The 22,036-nt window shown below is 42.1% G+C and overlaps 1 protein-coding gene across 3 annotated transcripts in view; it reads left to right on the forward strand.

Moving 5' to 3' along the window:
- Positions 1-7,089: 7,089 nt before the first annotated feature.
- Positions 7,090-22,036, forward strand: part of FZD6 (frizzled class receptor 6) — a 38,520-nt gene continuing 23,573 nt past the window's right edge. Inside the window, exons 1-2 of one of the 3 annotated variants that reach the window (XM_086335334.1) lie at positions 7,090-7,339; positions 8,440-8,771. In XM_086335334.1, coding sequence (XP_086191460.1) covers positions 8,595-8,771 — 177 coding nt within the window. In that variant the 5' untranslated portion in view covers positions 7,090-7,339; positions 8,440-8,594. Of the gene's footprint in view, positions 7,340-8,439; positions 8,772-20,647; positions 20,727-22,036 lie in introns of those variants that run through there. The other 2 variants (XM_086335335.1, XM_086335336.1) reach the window with 2 other exon arrangements.

Raw genomic sequence — 22,036 nt, forward strand, 5'->3', positions numbered from 1 at the left:
TTTTCAGTTCAGTTCAGTCACTCAGTCGTGTCCAACTCTTTGCGACTCCATGGACTGCAGCAAGCCAGGTTTCCCTGTCCATCACCAACTCCAGGAGCCTACTCAAACTCATGTCCACAGGATCAGTGATGCCACCCAACCATCTCATCTTCTGTCATCCCCTTCTCCTCCCGCCTTCCATCCTGCCCAGCATCAGGGTCTTTTCCAATGAATCGGTTCTTTGCATTAGGTGACCAAAGTATTGGAGTTTCAGCTTCAGCATCAGTCCTTCCAATGAATATTCAGGATGGATTTCCTTTAGGATGAACTGGTTGGATTACCTTGCAGTCCAAGGGACTCTAAAGAGTCTTCTCCAACACCACAGTTCAAAAGCATCAATTCTTTGGTCCTCAGCTTTCTTTAGAGTCCAACTCTCACATCCATACATGACTACTGGAAAAACCATAGCCTTGACTAGATGGACCTTTGTTGGCAAAGTCATATCTCTGGTTTTTAATATGCTGTCTAGGTTGGTCATAGCTTTTCTTCCAAGGAGCAAGCATCTTTTAATTTCATGGCTTCATCAGAGCCTAACTTAAGTTTTCAACTGTTAAGAACAGAATTCTCTAGCATGTTTCAAAATCTTACCTTTTCTTTCCACCCTGCCAGAAATGTGAGCGTTTTTTTTTTTTTTTTTCTCTAATATTCACTGTGAGAATCTGGTAGAGCTTCAGAAGATAAAACTCCCAGAAGTGTGGTATGCTGCAAACACTGGATCTCCGTGAAGGTTGTAACTGATCTGGGAAGAGAGAAACACTCCATGGCAGCCCACTCTAGCCATACTATCCCACCTAATGGGAGTATTAACTGAGAAATTCATAGATCAAGATCACAGGCACACTAAAGGCTGAGACCTAATCATACATCTATAGGATGCTTCCCCTACCACCACCACCTTAACATCACAGCACTAAAGCTTTGCTTACCTAAGTTCCTTTCACCCAGTACATAATGTCTGGCTTTCAACAAAAAGTTTTATGGCATACCATAAAGCAAAAAAAAAAAAACAAAAAACCCCACAATACGAAGAAACAGAGCAAGCAACAGAATCAGACTTAGATATGGCAGGAATGTTGGAATTATCAGACTAGAAATTTAAAATAACTATGATTAATATGCTAAGGGCTCTAAATGAAAAAAATAGACAACATGCAAGAACAGATGGATGATGTAAGCAGATAAATGGAAACCCTAAGAAAGAATCACAAAAACATGCTAGAGATTAAAAAAATAGACATAACAGTGTAACAGAAATGGGCTCTTTAGTAGGCTGGACACAGTTGAGGAAAGAACCTCTGAGCTTGAGGATATATCAATACAAACTTCTAAAACTGAAAAGCAAAGAGAGACAAAAGATTGAGAAAAAAATTGAATAGAATGTCTAGGGACTCTGGAACAGCTACAAAAGTATATTTTGAAATACCAGAGGAGAAGAAAGAGAAAAAGGAACAGAAGAAATATTTGAAGAAATAATGACTGAGAAACTCCTCCCATTTTAATGTCAGACACCAAACCACAGAGACAGGAAGCTCGGAGAATACCAAGCAGGATAAATGCAGAAAACAAAACATTACACCTAGGCATGGAAAATGCAAATTGCAGAAAATTAAAAATAAAGAAAAAATCTTGAAGCCAGAGTGGGGGGAAAATCATACTTATGGAGGAGCAAAAATAAGAATTAAATTTTACTTCTCAGAATTCATGCAAGCAAAAAAAGACTGAAATGAAATATTTAGTGTTAAGAGAAAAAAGAAACCCCACCAACCTAGAATTCTGTATCCTGCAAAATCATCCTTCAAAAGCTAAGGAAAAATAAAGACTTTTTCAGCCAAACACTGAGGGAATTTGTTGCCTTGTAAGAAATGTTAAAATAAGTTCTTCAGAAAAAAGGAAAATTATATCAGTCAGAAACCAGATCTAACAAAGGAAGGAAAAGCATTAGAGAAAGAATGCTGCTAAGTCACTTCAGTCGTGTCCGACTCTGTGCGACCCCATAGACGGCAGCCCACCAGGCTCCCCAATCCCTGGGATTCTCCAGGCAAGAACTCTGGAGTGGGTTGCCATTTCCTTCTCCAATGCATGCAAGTGAAAAGTGAAAGTGAAGTTGCTCAGTCGTGTCTGACTCTTGGCGACCCCATGGACTGCAGCCTACCAGGCTCCTCCGTCCATGGGATTTTCCAGGCAAGAGTACTGGAGTGGGGTGCCATTGCCTTCTCCAGAGAAAGAATAAGTGAAGGCAAACTAAAACCTTTATTTTTCTTATTCTTAGTTGATCTAAGAGATAATAGTTTGTTCAAAATAGTAATAGCAACTACTCATTCAATGATTATAGCTTATGTGTAAGTGAAATGAGTGATAGCAATGATATAAAGGGTGGGAGAAAGGAATTAAGAATACTTTGTTATTATAAGGCACTTGTACAACTCCTGAAGCAGCACAGTGTTATTTGAAAGTGGACTTGAATGAGTTGTAAATATATATTGCAAACTCCAGGGCAACCATTAAAAAAATAGTAGGAAAAGAAGTAATAATTTATATGCTAAGAAGAGAAAATGGAATTATACAAAATGCTCAATTAAAACTACAGAAGGCAGGAAAAAAGTGAAAGGCAGAAATAGCAACAAGACCAAGGTCAATGAATAGAAGACAGCATCAAATGTCAGATATTAATCCAACCATATCAATAATCACTTTAAACATCAATGGTAGAAATATACTAATTAAAAGGCAGAGGTTATGAGAATGGATCAAAACACAAGCCTCAGCAATGTGTTGTCCATAAGAAATCCAGTTGAAAAATAAAGACACATATAGGTTAAAAGTAAAGGAATAGAGAAAGATATGCCATACTAATACCAATCAAAAGAAAGCTAGGGCTCCCCTGTGTCTCAGTGGTAAAGAATCCACCTGCCAATGCAGGAGACATAGTTTTGATCCCTGGTCTGGGAAGATCCCACAGGCCGAGGAGCAACTAAGCTGGTGCACCACAGCTGTTGAGCCTGTGCTCTAGAACCCGGGAGCCGCAACTACTGAGCCTACTGAAGTCCACCTGCTCTAGAGCCCATGCTCTGCAACGAGAGAAGCCCCCACAATGAGAAGCCCACGCACCACAAGTAGAGAGTAGCCCCCGCTTGCCGCAACGAGAAAAGCCCTTGCAGCTACAAAGACACAGCACAGCCAAAAAGAAGTAAATAAATAAAAAGAAAGCTGCTGCTGCTAAGTTGCTTCAGTCGTGTCCGATTCTGTGTGACCCCATAGACGGCAGCCCACCAGGCTCCCCCGTCCCTGGGATTCTCCAGGCAAGAACACTGGAGTGGGTTGCCATTTCCTTCTCCAATGCATGAAAGTGAAAACTGAAAGTGAAGTCGCTCAGTCGTGTCCGACTCTTCACGACCCCATGGACTGCAGCCTACCAGGCTCCTCCATCCATGGGATTTTCCAGGCAAGAGTACTGGAGTGGGTGCCATTGCCTTCTCCAAAAAGGAAAGCTACAGTAGCTATATTCATTTCAGCAGAGCAGACTTCAGATTTATCTCAGGTATGCAAGACTAATTCAACATTTGAAAATTCATGCAATCCATCACATCAACATGGTAAAGAAGAAAAATCATGTAATCCTATCAATATATGCAGAAAAAGCAATTGATGAAATCTACCACCCATTTAAGATAAAAGTTCTACTAAAGAACCTATAGCTAACATAATATTAAATGCTAGAAGCTTTCCTGCTACCATCAGGGACCAGGGAAGAATGTTCCTTCTCACTATTCCTTATCAACATTGTAGTGGAAGTCCCAGCTAAGGCAATGAGACAAAAAAAAAAAAAAAAAAAAAGTAAAAGGTATACAGATTGGATGGGAAGAAATGAAACTGTTTCTGTTTACACATGCCATGATTGTCTATATAGAAAATCTGGAAAGATCTATTAAAAACACCTGTAACTAAGGTTACAGGTAAGGTTGCAGGATACAAGGTTAACATAGATCCCATTCCCTTCCTATGTACCAGCAATGAACAAGTGAATTTGAAATAAAAAGTACAATACCAATTAAAAGCAAACAATTCCAATACCATTTACAATAGCATATCTAAAAATGAAATGTTTGAGCATAAACCTAACAAAGTGTAAATAAGATTGTAACGAGGAAAACCACAACGCTGTGATGAAAGAAATCAAAAAAGAAATAAAGATACCTGATGATCAAGGATAGGAAGACTCAATATTGCAAAGATGTTAGCACTCTCCAACTAGTGCTTCCCAAATCTCAGTTCTGTTCAGTTCAGTTGCTCAGTCGTGTCTGACTCTTTACAACCCCATGGACTGCAGCACGCCAGGCCTCCCTGTCCATCACCAACTCCCAGAGTTTACTCAAACTCATGCCCATTGAGTCAGTGATGCCATCCAACCATCTCATCTTCTGTCGTCCCCTTCTCTGCCCGCCTTCAATTTTTCCCAGCATCAGGGTCTTTTCCAATGAGTCAGCTCTTTGCATCAGGTGGCCAAAATATTGGAGTTTCAGCTTCAGTATCAGTCCTTCCAATGAATATTCAGAACTGTCTCCTTTAGGATGGACTGGTTGGATCTCCTTGCAGTCCAAGGGACTCTCAAGAACTCTCTCCAACACCACAGTTCAAAAGCATCAAATCTTCGGCACTCAGCTTTCTTTATAGTCCAACTCTCACATCCATACATGACTACTGGAAAAACCATAGCCTTGACTAGATGGACCTTTGTTGGCAAAGTAATGTCTCTGTTTTTTAATATGCTGTCTAGGTTGGTCATTTCATGGCTGCAGTCACCATCTGAAGTGATTTTGGAGCCCCCCAAAATAAAGTCAGCCATTGTTTCCACTGTTTCCCCATCTATTTGCCATGAAGTGATGGGACCAGATGCCATGATCTTCATTCCCAAATCTATTGAGAGTCAATGAAATCCCAATCAAAATCCCAACAAATTATTTTGTGGATATTGACAAAATGATTCTAAAGTTTATACAGAGAACAAAAAGACCCGGAATAGCCAACACAATATTGAGGAAGAACAAAGTTGGAAGCAGGTACTACCAACTTGGACTCACTACGAAGCTACAGTAACCAACGTAGTGCGGCATTGGTGAAAGAATAGACAAATGCATCAGTGGAACAGGACAGAGGGCCCAGAAACAGACCCATATAAAGAAAATCAACTCATCCCTGACAAAGTTGAAAAGACCATCTTTTCAACAAACAGTGCTGGAACAACTGGATGTGCACATGCAGAAAAAAGAAATCAACGTCACAAATCTTACAGCTGTCACAAAAACTAACTAAAAACGAATCACAGACCTAAATTTAAACACAAAACTATAAAACTCCTAGAAGATAACATATGAGAAAATCTAGACGTCCTTGGGTTTGGTGACAACTTTTTAGATACAACACCAAAGGCACGATCCATGAAAGAAATAATTAATAAACTGTACTTCATTAAAATCAATTAACTTCTGCTCTATGAAAGATGAGGTCTAGAGAATTAGACGTTAAATCACAGACATGGAGAAAATATTTGCAAAAGATATAACTGATAAACAACTGATATCCAAAATATACACAGGACTCTTTAAATTCAACCATAAGAAAACAAACAACCCAATTAAAAAATAGGCCAAAGACCTTAATAAACACCTCATCAAAGAAGATATTCAAATGACAAAAAGCACATGAAAAAATGCTCACATCAAATTTCATCAGGGAAATGCAAATTAAAACAGCTGCTGCTGCTGCTAAGTCGCTTCAATCGTGTCCGACTCTGTGCGACCCCAGAGACGGCAGCCCACCAGGCTCTGCCGTCCCTGGGATTAAAACAGAGCTATCACTAAATACCTATCAGAACAGCCAAAATCCAGAACACTAACAATAGCAAATGTTGGCAAGTTGTGAAAAAGCAGGAACTCTCAAGCACTGCTGGTGTGAATGTAAAGTGGTAGAGCCACTTTGGAAGACAGTTTGGCACTTTTTAAAAACACATAAAACTAAATATACTCTTACCACACAAGCTGGTTCCTTGGTATTTACTCAAAGAAACTGAAAACTTACTTCCACACAAAAACCTGTGCACAAATGTTTATAACAGCTTTATTCATAAGAGCTCATACTTGGAATCAACCAAGATGTCTTTCAGTAGGTGAATGGATAAATAACCTGTGGTCCATCCATACAATACAATATTATTTATCACCAAAAAGAAATGAGCTATTAAGACGCAAGAAGACATGAAGGAATATTACTCCGTGAAAGAGCCTGAGAAGCCAGTCTGAAAAGGCTACATACTGTTTGACTCCACTGGACAAAAAGAAGGGTATGACATTCTGCAAAAGACCAAACTTGGTTACAGTAAGATCTGGTGATTTTCCAACTTTAAGAGGGAAGGAGGGATGAACAGGGAAGCACCGTGAGATGATGTGTGGCACCGCTGCTAAGTCACTTCAATCGTGTCCGACTCTGTGTGACCCCATAGACGTCAGCCCACCAGGCTCTCCTGCCCCTGGGATTCTCCAGGCAAGAACACTGGAGTGGGTTGCCATTTTTTGGTACTAAAAACTGGGTTGACTTCTAGAGCAGTTCAACTTCCTAATACGGTTCTGCATCAGTAAACCACAGGACCTGCCAGGCCTGAAATCATTGCCACCTGTGTCTCCAGTTAGTGACCAGACACCCTGAATTAATAAATTATACAGGTTTTTTTGTTTTTGTTTTTGTTTTTTTTTTTAGGACAGATACCCAGGAAATTACCCACCCTCTAAGGTCACTTGGGCAATGGACTTTACAGAGCAAACTGGCCCCGTTTAAAAATTCTTGGCTCCTGAAATTCGAAATAAATTGGGTTTTTCTAAAAGAAGTTTTATCTGGGACTCAATAAGAACTTCAAAAGAAAAAACAAAAACCCTCTAGGCTGAACCCCTGCGGACGGCACAGAAGAGACGGCGAGGTGGAGGGGGCCCCCAGGCCCCGCAGCTGGACCTCGCCCCCGCAACACTGTTCGCCCCTGCCGGGTGGGGCGAGCCCAGAGCCAGACCCGGACGGCGCGGCGCGGGTGGGGCCCGGGCGGAGAGCCAGGTCCGCCGCCGCCGCGAGCCGGGACCTGCCCGTCCGACCTGGCGGCGCTGTCTCGCGGGATTGCTCAGCTCTCGCCCGGCCGTGCGACTCCCGGCTCCCGTGGTGGCCGGAGTCCCGGACGCTCCCTGGAGCTGTCGCTGGCCGCAGGGGGACGGTGGGCTGGACGGGGACGGGGAGGAACGGGTGCCTTCGACCGCCGCCCGAGGTGAGGTTCCTCGGACGCCATCTGGGCGAGTGGCCGCGGGCGGGCTGGCTTGCGGGCGCCAGGGCGAGCGGGGTGAGCGGGGCGGGCCTGGAGGGGTGCGGGGTGGGTAGGGGGCGCGCGCTCCGAGCCGCAGGTGCGCGAAAGGCTGCGGCCGGACGGTCCGCGCCGGCCCGAGGTTCCCAGGAAGCTGGGGCGCTGCGATGCTGGTCCCCGCGGGGCCAGGGACGCGGAGCACGGCGCTGGGCCTGGGGCAGGTGCCCGGGGGTGGGGCGCATTGCCCTGCCCGGTGCTGTATGTGTGTGTGTGTGTGTTGGGGAATGGGGTGAGGGGGTGCGACGATTCGTGGCTCTGTGTGTGTGTTTTGGGGGGATGGGGTGAGGGGGTGAGTTGCCCTGCCCGGCGCTGGAAGCCGGGACGTACGTGTGTGTGTGTGTGTTGGGGGGATGGGGTGACGGGTGCGACGATTCGTGGCTCAGTGCCCACAGCTTCCCTCCCACCGAAACTCCGTCGGCCTCCCGGGACAGCTTTGCTCATTTTTCTTTTCTGTGAGATCGCTACTCCCCTCCCCCTCCCCAGCCTTTTGAACACTCGTTTCGCTCCTCCGCAGTAGGAATCCTAGAAGTCTCCCTCTGGTTGGCCTTTTTAAAGACAAAAGTTAGTCTCCAGAAGAGTGCCACAAAAGCTGGCCCTTTAGAGTCTTTAAAGAATTTAAGAACTCGTGAGATCTTAAGGAACTTCCCTGCAACTCAGTTTTCTTGTGCGTAATAAAACACCCGACAGGGCCTTTTAGATTTTACAGTTCTGTTAATCCTCATTAACTTGTTCCCAGCCCCACCATTTTCTCCATCTCACTCATCCAGTGCCCCGCTTTTACCCTGTGTTCCATACAGCACGAACCTCCGGTCATCCGGTCCCTAGAGATGAGATTTCCTCCGCAAGTCACAGATTCTGTGCCAAGGCAGGTGGAACAGTAATTGATGGGACGAAATTTTCCGTCGTTTTCCCAGTGTTAATTACCTAGCATGAAACTCTGCACTTTGACGTTTGCATTTGAGTCGATAACAAATGTTGCTGATACACCCTTTTGATTGTTTTTACAGTAATTGACCCAGAACTCATTTTCAGGAAAAAGAGCTTCCTTCAAAATGGTAAAATAATCAAATGAGGAATTTGAACATTTTTATCTTTGGATGGAAATCTGAGAATGAAGAGTGATTAATCCAAGCCATGTGGTAAAATTAGGAATTTGAAGAGAATGGAAACATTTACATTTTTGTGGACATGTATTTTTCTACCCCTGGTAAGAGGGCACAGTCTTTTCACCTGTGAACCAATTACTGTTCCCAGATGTATGAAAATGGCCTACAACATGACATTTTTCCCTAATCTGATGGGTCATTACGACCAGAGTATTGCTGCTGTAGAAATGGAGGTGAGTAGTTCTTCATATCTTTATGGAAGAATAGTTTATGCTCTGTTCTGGAATAAGCTATAAATGCAACCTTTTTTTGAAAAAGATAACAGTAAGGGATTTCTTCAAGTTGTAAATAAGTCCTACTTTGAATAAATGCCTTTGAAAATTAAATCTCCCTACTGGCTTATATTTTGTGTACATTTGTGGCTTTGTTTAGTGGATTTGCCTAAGATAGGGTTCATTCTCTATGAATTATAGTTGTGAATGATTTTGAAATATCGTGCACCTGGCAGATATTTTGCTCTCTTGAGTCAATTTGGTAATTCCTCATGGTAAAAAATGTGAATTCTGAATTTTTACTAATTCCGTGAACGTATAATCTTCTATTGCCTGGACTAAAGTGCTTGGACTACATATATTTTCGTGAGTAGTTGTTATGTTCACTTGGGCCTGTTTGTCTGAAGCAAATCAGTGACTAGAAGATTTTGGGGATTTGGGGGCTGTAGATAGTGTTTTGCTAAGAAGTGACTTTTTTAAGTATAGTGCTTAAGTAGTCTTTGTAAAAAGAAAGAAAGAAAGTGAAGTCTCTCAGTCGTGTCCGATTCTTTGCAACCCCATGGACTGTAGCCCACCAGGCTCCTCCATCCATGGAATTTCCTAGGCAAGAGTTGCCTTTTCCTTCTCCATGAGATCTGCCCGACCTTAAAAGAAACCACACGGCAGGGGAGGAGCAGAGTGACAGTAAAGATTGCCCCAGGTGCCTCAGTTGCCTGCGTCTGCTTTAGAGATATGCAGATGGCTAGGGAGGTGTGGGAAGAAAGAGTTACCTGTAGAGACAGGAGCCTGTCCTCTCCTACAGATCTATTAGGATGATAAATTTTGTGAAGGTAAGATGACAAATTTTTTTGTAGATTTTCTCCAGAAAGGCTGAGAAAGGTAAAGACTTATTTCCTCAGATTGTTTCTAAGAGTTGAAACCCCGGCAATTTTAATATAGACACAGCTTTAAAAACGGACTAGGCTTGATTTTGCAGTCTTCCCTTGTTGTTTAGTGGAATAGTTGTCCAGCTACCTCATTGTAGACTCGTGTCTGAAATAGGAGGGCTTTTGATTACTGAGTAGAAGTACTTTTAAAAGATATGGCAAATTATCAGTGTATTACTGTAATCTTTCAGTAGATTTCCAAGCCAGTGCAAAGTTGTCATTTTGAGCACTGAACAGATGATGTGGTGAGATTTCCATTGGCTAATCAGAACCATTTTGATTGTTTAATCTGATCAAATCAAGTAGTGTGAGTAACTTCAAGGAATAATTATAACATTCATTCACATTTTCTCTAATATGTGTTTTATAACTCATTTCTTATAGCGTTCTTAAAAAATTTTTTAAATCTGGTTTCCTTTTTTGTGTAATAGCTATATACATTTGGAGTTAGAATGCTGACATTGACCTTAAAATTCAGATTCTTTAGAGTTCCTTATCATAGAGAAGTACCATTATGAATAGAGAGAGAGAGATGCCTCCCTGCTATTAGATACTGTAGTTTTAAGATGATAAGAATGAGGTTTTGTTTCATGCATGTCTTTTTAAAACCAATTGTTTTTGACCCCCTGAAAGAGTTATTTTTTTATTTACCTAGCTTCTTTCCCAGGTAGTTTTGTGTGTGGACATACCCAAGAAATGTCCTCCTTTACTTGATTGCTGACACTACTAATTTCTTCATTATATAATCTTCCTCATGCACTAAACTTTCTCTTACCCCTTACTATTGAGTTTTATTCCATAAGTCACTTTTCAGTTGGTTTAAGGATGTAAAAGAAAGATACCAAGCAGTCATTTAATATCAGCATTAACCTAAGTCTACAAAAGAAGAAAGGGAAATGGAAAGGCAAAATAATATCAACCTAAGTCAGTCTTTGTTGTTCTTGTTCAGTCGCTAAGTCCTGTCCGACTCTTTGCAACCCCATAGACTGCAGCATGCCAGACTTCCCTGTAGTCTGCTATCTCCTGGAGCTTGCTCAAACTCATGTCCATTGAGTCCGTGAATTCATCCGATCACCTCATCCTCTGTCGTCCCCTTCTCCTCCCACCTTCAGTCTTTCCCAGCATCACGGTCTTTTCCAATGAGTCGGCTCTTCACATCAGGCGGCCAAAGTGTTGGAGCTTCAGCTCTAGCTTCGCTGGAGGAGGGAATGGCTACCCACTCCAGTATTCTTGCCTGGAGAATCCCCATAGACAGAGGAGCCTGGCGGGCTACGTAGCCACCGTAGGGTCACAGAGTTGGACACAACTGAAGCAACTTAGCACGCACGCAAGTGACTTAAATATCACGCAGAGTTTCTTATCCTCTTTTGTGCCATTGATGCATTTTCAGAATTCTAAATAAAATGAGTAGGATTACAAAGGAAACCAATTATATTGAAATATACTTTTGTTTATAGCCCAGGTTAGGAAACTTTGAACCTGTCATTATATAGGTGAAAAACTGAAGCCGCAAGAAGTTGTGACTTGCTTGTGATTTGAGCACTATGGTCTGATGCAGTCTTCTCTGTCACCATGGACTATAGTGTCATTTTTAAACTATTTTATGTATTTTTTTTTTACCCTTGACCTTATTAGATAACAACAACAACAAAATACTTCCTAAGATTAGAATGTCATGTGTTAATTTCCGTCTTTGCTGCTTCTTTATAAACTTCAATAAAAATTAAGCTGGGAGATTTTTTTTTAACCTCTAATCAGTGTTACCTTTCTCTTTCTCATCCATGCCTTGGATACAAAGTCTTGTCAGAATTTTTAGATGGAAAACAAAATCTTATGGCTTCAGTCTGTCCCCTGTGGTGGTGCCAGAGCGATTTTACTGATATGCAAATATGTGCAGACCTCTCTGGGGTTAAAATTCTTTATTTCCCTAAAGCCAGAAAAATACAGACCTGACCAGCATGGCACCCAACGTTCTTTGTATGTGACCCTGCCTTCCTGTCCAGCTTCCCATCTTGCCCCTTTCCACATTATACACTCTGCTTCAGTCAAACTGACCTGTTTGTAGAACTCAGATTCATATTATTCCCTCTCACTTCTATACCTTTGCATATATTGTATCCACTGCCTCAATACCTACCCTTCTTCATCTGCTCAGTCTTTTCAGGTCTCAATTAAAGTACTCTATGTTCTTGCCTGGAGATTCCCAGGGATGGGGGAGCCTGGTGGGCTGCCATCTATGGGGTCGCACAGAGTCGGACACAACTGAAGCGACTTAGCAGCAGCAGCAGCCTCAGCAGCATGGCTAGTGAAGCCTTCCTTTCACTTTTCTCCCAAGTATATTTAATCAACTCACTGTACACTCTGATAGTACATAATATATGCAAGTGTCCTTGTACTTAACATGCTGTAGTACACTTACTTACACAGCTCTCTTATGAGCTTGTGAGCTCATTGAGAGGAGGGATGTTTATTCTTTTCTATCTCTAATGCTTAGTACAATGCATCTGAGCCTGGTAGATGCTCAATAAAGGCTGACTAAAGGAAGAGGAGATGTTTCCTATTCTAATAAATCAGCAAAGAGAATTTTCCCTCCAAATCTTTACCTTCCTCTGTATCTTCTTTAGAGTCTAAGTGAAAGGCACTGATATCTTTCAGTGGTTTACATATCATCCACCTTTGATCTGCCTGAGCTAGTTCTAATAAAATACATCAGTTGTATCATCTGTGTTCATTCACATACTAGCTTGACATGTATTTGTTTTTAATTGAAAGGATTAGATTTTTAACTAACCCTTTAATTTAAATTTTATATTTATCTACATGATGTGTAAGAATTAATCTTTTGGTTGGACCATTGTATTATAAACCATGTGTGTGAGATTTCTTTTCAAATGTTGTCTTTGAGTATTTATAGTCTAGTCAAGTATTAAATTATAACTGAATATAAAGGGGCTTTTATTTTTAAAAAGTGTTTTATAACTTCTCTGAAGAACTGATGGGGTTTTACACCTCCAACCCAATTGCTTTGGATTCCTGCTAGTCCCTGTTGAATTTCCAGTGTTCAGTGTAAATTAATGTTAGGACGCTTCCCTGGTGTAATGTTAGGGGCTTCCCTGGTGGTTCAGACGGTAAAGACTCTGCCTGCAATGCAGGAGACCCTGGTTCAATCCCTGGGTCAGAAAGATCCCCTAGAGAAGGGAATGGAAACCCACTACAGTATTCTTGCCTTGAGAATTCCATGGACAGAGGAGCCTGGCAAGCTCCAGTTCATGGGGTCGCAAAGAGTCAGACACGACTGACCTACCAACACTGTCACTGTCACTAATGTCAGGATGAGGGGTGAAGAGTTATCTGTTGACTGTGCCAACCAATTGTCCTTCATAGCTATCATGAATTTCATGTAAGTCAGGAGATCTATTTCCTTCCTCTTTTATGCCTTAGTTTCCATTATGTGTGATGACTATCCTGTTTTATAGAATTTGTGGTCATTGCTGATCTGTGAGTATATGAGATGGTTTAGGCCAAAGTGGTGTGTCAAAGTTTAGTTCATAGACTGGCAGCTTGTGAGCTTGTTAGAAGTGCAAGTTCATGGACCCCAGCCCAACCTACTGAACCATGATCTGTGAAAGTAGAGCCCAGGAAACGGATAACAAGCTGTTCAGGTGTTTCTTATGAGCATTAAATTTTGAGACCCACTGGTTTAGAACAGGGAATGCAAACTTTTTCTGTAAAGGGCTAAATTGTAATTTTGGCTTTGTAAAACATTCAGTCTCTGCCACAGCTATTCAACTCTTCATTTGTAGCAAATAACAAATGAGTGTGGATGTGTTTCGATAAAACTTTATTTACAAAAACACTGCGTCATTTTTGGCCCACAGGTTATAATTTGCTGAACCCTGGTTTAAAGTACTTGAAAATCTTCTTAATGATTACATACATACAGCATGTAATACATTAATAAGAAGGCACAATAATGATTATTTATTACATGCTGTATGTATGGAAAATCCCATGGATGGAGGAGCCTGGTGGGCTGCAGTCCATGGGGTCGCGAGGAGTCGAGCGACTTCCCTTTCACTTTTCACTTTCATGCATTGGAGAAGGAAATGGCAACCCACTCCAGTGTTCTTGCCTGGAGCCTGGTGGGCTGCCTGCTGTGGTGTCGCACAGAGTTGAACACGACTGAAGTGACTTAGCAGCAGCAGCATATGTGCTATATGTTATTTACTTTCCAGATAAAATTTTTTAAGTCAAATTTATCACAAACCAAAGGATCTGACCAAAATATCCTGGTCCTTTAGTTCTGTTTCAGAGATTACCTGAAATAAAGGACTTTGATTTTTTTCCCCTTATTTTATTGTCTGAGGCTGAAGTGATTTGTATTACAAAGAGTTAATTTACAATTCTGAGTAGTTACTTGGCTTTATAATGAAAAGGATGTTGTACAGTGTAACTCTCCAAGTGTAAAAACAAATGGTTGCTGGTTTTCCATTGTGTTGCTTTTTGTTTCATATCTAGAGCATTGTTTCTCAAATTGTGAGGTTGATGTCCCTTGAGAGACTAATTTCATCCAAAAAGAGCTGAGACTGATCTAGGGAAAATGGAAACCGGAATATTGTGTTTTTCTTTTTGAATTGCCTACGTTAAGGCCTAGGCAAAAGCTAAGTCAAGTATTGTGTTTGGAACAGCATGTGGTTGTTCCACTTTTGAAAGGTCTAAAGGGAAGTGAGCCAAAAAAACCCTTTCCTTTCACCTGTTAATACGCACTATTAAAATGTCTCTATTCAATTAGAAATAAGGGGATGGAGAAAAACTGTATAAACAAACTTTTAAGAAAAAAGTCAGCTTCTATTGGGCACTGGTTTTTAAACATATTCATCTGCTTTTTGATGAGTCTAATGGACCCCGCTTCTATCCCATGCAAAAGGAAATGTTTAATATGACTAACCTCTGTATTTTTTTAGGGAAGACTTTCTGAAAATAAGTGTAACTATTCTGAAAGTCATGTATTGAGTCATTTAAAGTGAAATAGATATGGAAAAGTATTCCAGATCAGTTGTGTGTATAATGGCCACTGTTGCATTTTAAACAAAGATATAAACTTACCTTCCTTCCTGACATTGTTCTGCATTAAAAGAAAGAGCGCCTTGACCACTTCTGAGTCTGCAGAATCAAGGTTAGACCTGTATGGAAACAAGGGACAATATTTCTCCTAGGAGTCTCTGCTGATAGGCACAAGGTTCCTAGGGCCATTCCTTGACATTCCACAGTCTAGGATATTAGTTATGATTTCAGGAGAGCCTTCCACAAAGGGATGTGGTTCTTTTAGACCATGGGAAGACTGTTGAGTTGTGATTATCACCTTTCCTTGAGAATGCAGCTTGTAGATATTATATTTTTATTACTCTAGTTTGTATATTTGTTATGTATTCATTCATTGATGTTTGTTCAAGGTGTACCTGAATGTGAATTATAGTCTTTCAAGTTATAAGTTTTCTTCCAGTAAAGTCTCTGCCCCTTTATGTCTTTCCTTCTTCTGGGACCCTTATAACGCAAATGTTAGTACACTTGATGCTATCCCAGAGGTCTCTTAAACTATCCTAATTTTTAAAAATTCTTTTTCCTTTTTTCAATTCAGCTTGGGAGATTTTTACTACTCTGTATTCCAGTTCACTGATCTGGCCCTCTGTATTATCTGATCTACTGTTTATTCCTTGGAGTATATTTTTTTCTCTCAGTTCTTATATTCTTCAGTTCTGTTTAATTCTTCTTTATAATTTTCAGTTCAGTTCAGTCGCTCAGTCCTGTCCAACTCTTTGGGACCCCATGAATCGCAGCACGCCAGGCCTCCCTGTCCATCACCAACTCCCAGAGTTCACTCAAACTCGCATCCATCGAGTTGGTGATGCCATCCAGCCATCTCATCCTGTCGTCCCCTTCTCCTTCTGCCCCCAATCCCTCCCAGCATCAGAGTTTCTTCCAATAAGTCAACTCTTCGCATGAGGTGGCAAAAGTATTGGAGTTTCAGCTTCAGCATCATTTCTTCCAAAGAACACCCAGGGCTGATCTCTTCTAGAATGGACTGGTTGGATCTCCTTGCAAGTCCAAGGGACTCTCAAGAGTCTTGTCCAACACCACAGTTCAAAAGCATCAATTCTTCGGTGCTCAGCCTTCTTCACAGTCCAACTCTCCCATCCATACATGACTACTGGAAAAACCATAGCCTTGACTAGATGGACCTTTGTTGGCAAAGTAATATCTCTGCTTTTGAATATGCTATCTAGGTTGGTCATAACTTTCCTTCCAAGGAGTAAGCGTCTTTTAATTTCATGGCTGCAGTCACCATCTGCAGTGATTTTGGAGCCCAGAAAAATAAAGTCTGACACTGTTTCCACTGTTTCCCCATCTATTTCCCATGAAGTGATGGGACTAGATGCCATGATCTTCGTTTTCTGAATGTTGAGCTTTAAGCCAACTTTTTCACTCTCTTCTTTCACTTTCATCAAGAGGCTTTTTAGTTCCTCTTCACTTTCTGCCATAAGGGTGGTGTCATCTGCATATCTGAGGTTATTGATATTTCTCCTGGCAATCTTGATTCCAGCTTGTGCTTCTTCCAGCCCAGCGTTTCTCATGATATACTCTGCATAGAAGTTAAATAAGCAGGGTGATAATATACAGCCTTGACGGATTCCTTTTCCTATTTGGAACCAGTCTGTTCTTCCATGTCCAGTTCTAACTGTTGCTTCCTGACCTGCATACGGATTTCTCAGAAGGCAGGTCAGGTGGTCTGGTATTCCCATCTCTTGAAGAATTTTCCACAGTTTATTGTGATCCACACAGTCAAAGGCTTTGGCATAGTCAATAAAGCAGAAATAGATGTTTTTCTGGAACTCTTTTGCTTTTTCGATGATCCAGCGGATGTTGGCAATTTGATCTCTGGTTCCTCTGCCTTTTCTAAATCCATCTTGAACATCTGGAAGTTCACGGTTCACATATTACTGAAGCCTGGCTTGGAGAATTTTGAGCATTACTTTACTAGCATGTGAAATGAGTGCAATTGTGTGGTAGTTTGTTTAAGCTCTATTAAATTCCTCACTGTATTTATCCATTCTTCTGAATTCATTTGAGCATCTTGTGGTCATTATCTTGAACTCTTTATCTGGTAGACCGCGTATTTCCACTGTACTTAGTTCTTATGAGGTTTTGTCTTGTTTCTTCATTTGGATCATATTCCTCTGTCTCTTCATTTTGCCAAATTCCTTGTGCTTATTTCTATGTATTAAGTAGGTCAGTTATGTTTCCCAGTCTTGGAGAACTGGTCTTATGTAAGAGACATTGCATGGGGCCTTGGAGAACACTCCTCTCTGGTCACCAGGGCCATGTGCTCTGAGGGTGTCCACTGTGTGGGTCCTCCTGATGGGACAGGGCTGACTACTGTGGGCACCCTGGTAGGCGGGTCTGGTCCCTGGCCCTACTGGCTCCACATCCCTGCCTTGTTTGGTGGCCACCAGTGGTAGTGGACCCTCCCACCACTAAGAGGCTAGAGGGAAGACTCAAAAATGGCACTTGCCAGCACCATTGTCCTCATGGTAGAATGAGCTTCCCAAATGGGAGCCGCCAGTGTCTGTTTCCCCAGGAGGCGTCCCTTGCCTTCTGCCTCTCTGCGAGGCTCTCTAAGATCAGCAAGGTGGTCTTACCCGGTCACATTACTGCCTCTGCACTGGCACTTGTGAAGTTTTGTATGTGCCCTTTGAGCATGGAATGTCTCTTTCTTGCATCTCTCTAGCTCTCCTGTGTGCAGTGCTGCTAGCCTTTAAGGCTAGGCATACTGGGCACTCATCTCCCCAGTGTGAGGCCCCCAGGTTAGGGAGCTGATGTAGGGCTAGGACTCTCACTCCTTGGGGAAAACCTCTGCAGTTGTGATTATCCTTCCGTTTGTGGGTTGCCTAGCCTGGGGAGTCGATCTTGACTGTACTGTATCACTACCTCCCCTACCTGTCTCATTGTGGTTCCTTCTTTATGTCTTTAGTTGTGGAAAATCTTTTCTGCTAGTCTTCAGGTCATGTTCATCAGTAGATTCTGTGTACATAGCTGTAATTTTGGTGTGCCTGTGGGAGGAGGTGAGCTCAAAGTCTTCCTGCTCCACCATCTTGGCCACACTCTCTAAGTTATAAGTTTATTTCTTTTTAATATTTATTTTTATTTGTTTGTTTGGCTGTGTCAGATCTTAGTTTTGGCATGTGGAATCTAGTTTCCTGACCAGGGATCAAACTTGGACCCCCTGCGCTGGGAGCACCAAGTGTTAGCCGCTGGACCACCAGGGAAGTTCCTCTAAGTAGGGGGACTTGAGTAGCACATTTTACTTAAATTTGTTACTTAATTTTGCTTAAATTTGTTACTTAAATCCCCTTAAGTAACAATTTTTAAATTTAAAAATTGACTCTTTAGTGGATGGATTATTTTGCAGTGCCAAGATTATTTTGTCTAATTTCCAAAGGAAAGCTCATTTGGAGAAATAGTTTAAAATTTATAGTGCTCACTGCTTTGTTGTTGTGGTTATGCTGTACTCAGTCATGTCCAACTCTTTACGACCCAATGGACTGTAGCCTGCCAGGCTCCTCTGTCCATGGGATTCTCCAGGCAAGAATATTGGAGGAGGCTGCCATTTCCTACTCCAGGGGATTTTCCTGACCCAGGGATCAAACCCATGTCTCCCCTGGATTCTTTACCACTGAGCTACCTAAGTACTTTAAAAGTAATAAGTTTTCTGTTGTGGAAATAATGCACATTTCTGCTTATTATTCTTTTCTTATGTCCCATGCCCTGCTTTGCATTTTTAAAAAAGAAGTTGACTTGCCTGAGATTGGTCACATTCATGATAATAAGTGGCAAAGTTTGCACCACTTGATTATATACTAGTCAATTAACAATCTCAAAGAATTTACTCTAGACTCTTGTAGCCACTTTGAAAGTATTTGCTCTGTGAAGTGTAAACGGCTGAGGACCCCTTTAGCTCTTTAGTGAGTCTGTTTCCTAGCTACGGCACACCACTTTTGTTTCAACCATTTTTTAAACTTCTTCACTTTCTCTGTTTTCATTACTGTCACTGGAAATTGGATTTCTTTTTGGTGACATATTAAGGTAGGAAATAAAGCTCTTACCACTTCTTGAGTTACTGTGTGTGTTACCAGAAGTAGAAAGCACAAATCCTAAGCTCAGAATCAGATGCTTGACAGTCACTTGGCCTTGGTCACTAGTAAAGTGGCTTCTTCCACGTACCAGGGGCTTCAGAAAAGTGACAAATGTTTATATAATCTGCAGCTTTAGTACAAAGGGAGACAAGGTATAGACAAGACGCTACCACAAGAGCACTCTGCAGAGGCTTAGCTCTATATATTTTATATATTTTTTAAAATAAAAATATTTTTCCTCTTTAGATTCCTCTCTCTTAGCCTTCTAACCCAGAGTTTCTCTTCAGAATCTTACAGCAACAGCAAGCCCAGGTCCATGCTATGGTTCTTTCCATTATCATGTCATTATAGCATGGGGAGCTAGCCAGTGTGTTTTAAGGAAAAGGTGTCGTATGGCAGAAGCAGGCATTCTGAGGGTATGAGCAGTAGCTTTCCCTTGTCTTTTAAGTTCTACTCCGGCCACTTGAAGAAGGAATGCTATTGGCTACACCTGATGTCATAAGTAGGTTACCAGATAACACCCAGTTCATGAGCGGTCTTGGGCTGATTATCTCCAGGTGTTCCATAGATGTGCCCCGTGTTTGCCAGGAACTGTTAGTAGAATCAAGGTGGAAGACCCCTTTTATTTATGTAGGGTTCATATCCTCATTGGGATGTATCTATGGCCTCACCAGCTTTCTGTCCTAAATAAGATGGGCTAGTGTGATGGCCTATGAAACAGTAATATGCTTAGAGTCTCTAGTCTCTGGTCAAATGAAATTAAGGCACAGAGCTGAAGAGCTGATGTTACTCCAAGGTGGTGTTCCTCACCCTCTAGCGTGCGTCAGAATCATCTGTCGGGCTTGTTAAAACACAGATCACTGACCCCATCTCCCGAATCAGTAGGTCTGATGCGGGATGGAGAATTTGCCTTTCTAACAAGTTTCCAGGGGCTGCTGCTGCTGCTGCTGCTGCTGCTTCAGGGAGCACTCTGAGAACACTCTGAGGCAAGTTGGTGAGGACGTGTTGCTCTCCTTTCTAGGGTGAAAGGAAATTCCTTTTGGAGGAAAAAGCATTGGCCAAATTCAAGCTGCATATGTGTTGCCAAGGGTGTACTGATTTCTTGCATTAAAAAGACCACATCTGTAAAACTACCTTATACATTTGATTAAGGTTGCTCAAGACAATATATTAATAACATATCCAGTTAAAATGGACAAATGCCAAGAATTGCTACCCATGAAGATGGGCATTACTTATCTCTGAAAGCCCCATCTGCAGTATTGCTTTTGATTTCCTGCCATGGTAGAGGGAGATCTCTAATATTTTTAATTTGGCTACTTCAACCATAAAAATGTTTATCCGGGAAGCCAGTATGGTACTTGGGCAGACTATGAGTCTTGGGCAGCTTCTAGGGCTGGGAAAGCCAGTGAACATAACTTCCAAGGACAGGAGAGGGGATGAGAGACCTCCAGTTGCCAGGGCCTAGCTCATGGGTCACGTCCTCCCCGTTATCTCCTCCAACAAGATCCCACCAAGCCCCTGCCAAAAACCCACTGATCATCTAACCCCCAAAAGACCAGCTCTGAAGCTACAGCATTGAATCCAGAATCAATACATTTGTGTCAGTATATCTTAGCCCCATCTAAAATTTCATCCTTTCCTCCATAATCTAGCACCCTCAAACCAGTGTAAATGTATAGTGTCTTATAAACAATATATAATCCTTTTTCCAGATTTAAGTTTGACTTGACCTTTCCAGAGCACAGTGGGCAGAACTCTACCTACAGATGAAGACATTGAAGAATGGTGGGAATGGGGTATGAGGCTGTTTGTTTTCTTGTTACAAAGTATATCTTTCAGAGGAGCGCCCCAGCAGACAAGGGATGAGGGTCTGCCTTGAGGGCTGTGGGTTTAGAATCCTGCCTGGGTACTCTGAACCTTGTCGTGTATCCCCATGTCACATCTTGAGGTCCCACTCATCACAGTATCCCTCCTTATCACTATGTCATTAGATCTCTTCTACGAAAGGGAAGCAAATTTAACTGATGTAATTTGGCAACCTGCAGGATCACTCCGTACCTTTGGTTTTCACCTTCAGCCTTGAGACAGTAAAGCGGTACTGAGGCCAGTGGATGGTCTGTGTGACTGAGCCCAGTTAAGATTCTGGTGGGCAGGTGTGGAGGTCATCTTGTAACTGCCCGAGACAGGCCTCACGTGTGTGTTTTCTTGCTTACTAAAGGTGGCACCTACCAGTCTGGAGTGGCCTTTAATCCTTGTGTTGCACCCCACACCTTGAACCGAGAATTCAGGGGTGCCAGTTTGTCACTGTCTTCCTAAGCCGAACAGTGCCCTTAGAAGCACTCACTTCAGCCCACGGGCCTTGAGTACATGACACTCTTTATACCTTTCTCGGCTTCTCTGATAGCAACCACTCAGCCTTGTCTCCACTGGGCACATCATTCTAAGAAGTTCTTTGAATCTGAGTGATTATAAGATAACGCAGTTAATTGCTTTTCTGCTACATACCACGGGCTTCCAGATTTCCATCTTTAAACACTAATAGAACGTTCACTCGCTTTTGGCCCCGGTTAGGCCGGAAAACTAGTTCTAGAATTCTTCTCATTTCACTGAGGTCGTTTACAACTCATTCTTTATATTATTGCCATGCTGGCTGGTCTTCTTGGTTGCAAACAATAGAACCCCACTTTGACTAACTGAAGCAGAAAATGGATGGATGTTGGGTGGCTTGTCGGATCATTGGAGAGGCTGGAGAACCAGAGAGAAGCAAAGAGGAACAACACACAGTTAAGATCATGCCACAAGATCACCCCGTCACCAGCGCCAGTGGGCACTTCTGAACCATTGTCCCTGAACACTTATTTTGGCCCCGTGTATATTACTGATCCCACTGCAGATGCATCAAGGAATCTGACTGTTCTTTGGTACAAGAATCTCAACACCTGGAAGAATGGCCTAGCTTAGATTTTGTGTCTGTATTTTTGTTGTCAGGTTGCATCCATCCTTAAGTTTGCGCAGCATTCCACTTACTTTGGGATTCCCCAGAATTGTACTTCTGGGCAGATGGAAATGAAAATGTTCACGCTAGAGCTCAGTAGACAGAGTTAGT

Source organism: Bos grunniens, chromosome 14 (genome assembly GCF_055505025.1).
Source record: "Bos grunniens cultivar Pamir isolate PY7600 chromosome 14, Bosgru_T2T1.0, whole genome shotgun sequence".
NCBI classification, from domain to species: Eukaryota; Metazoa; Chordata; class Mammalia; order Artiodactyla; family Bovidae; genus Bos; species Bos grunniens.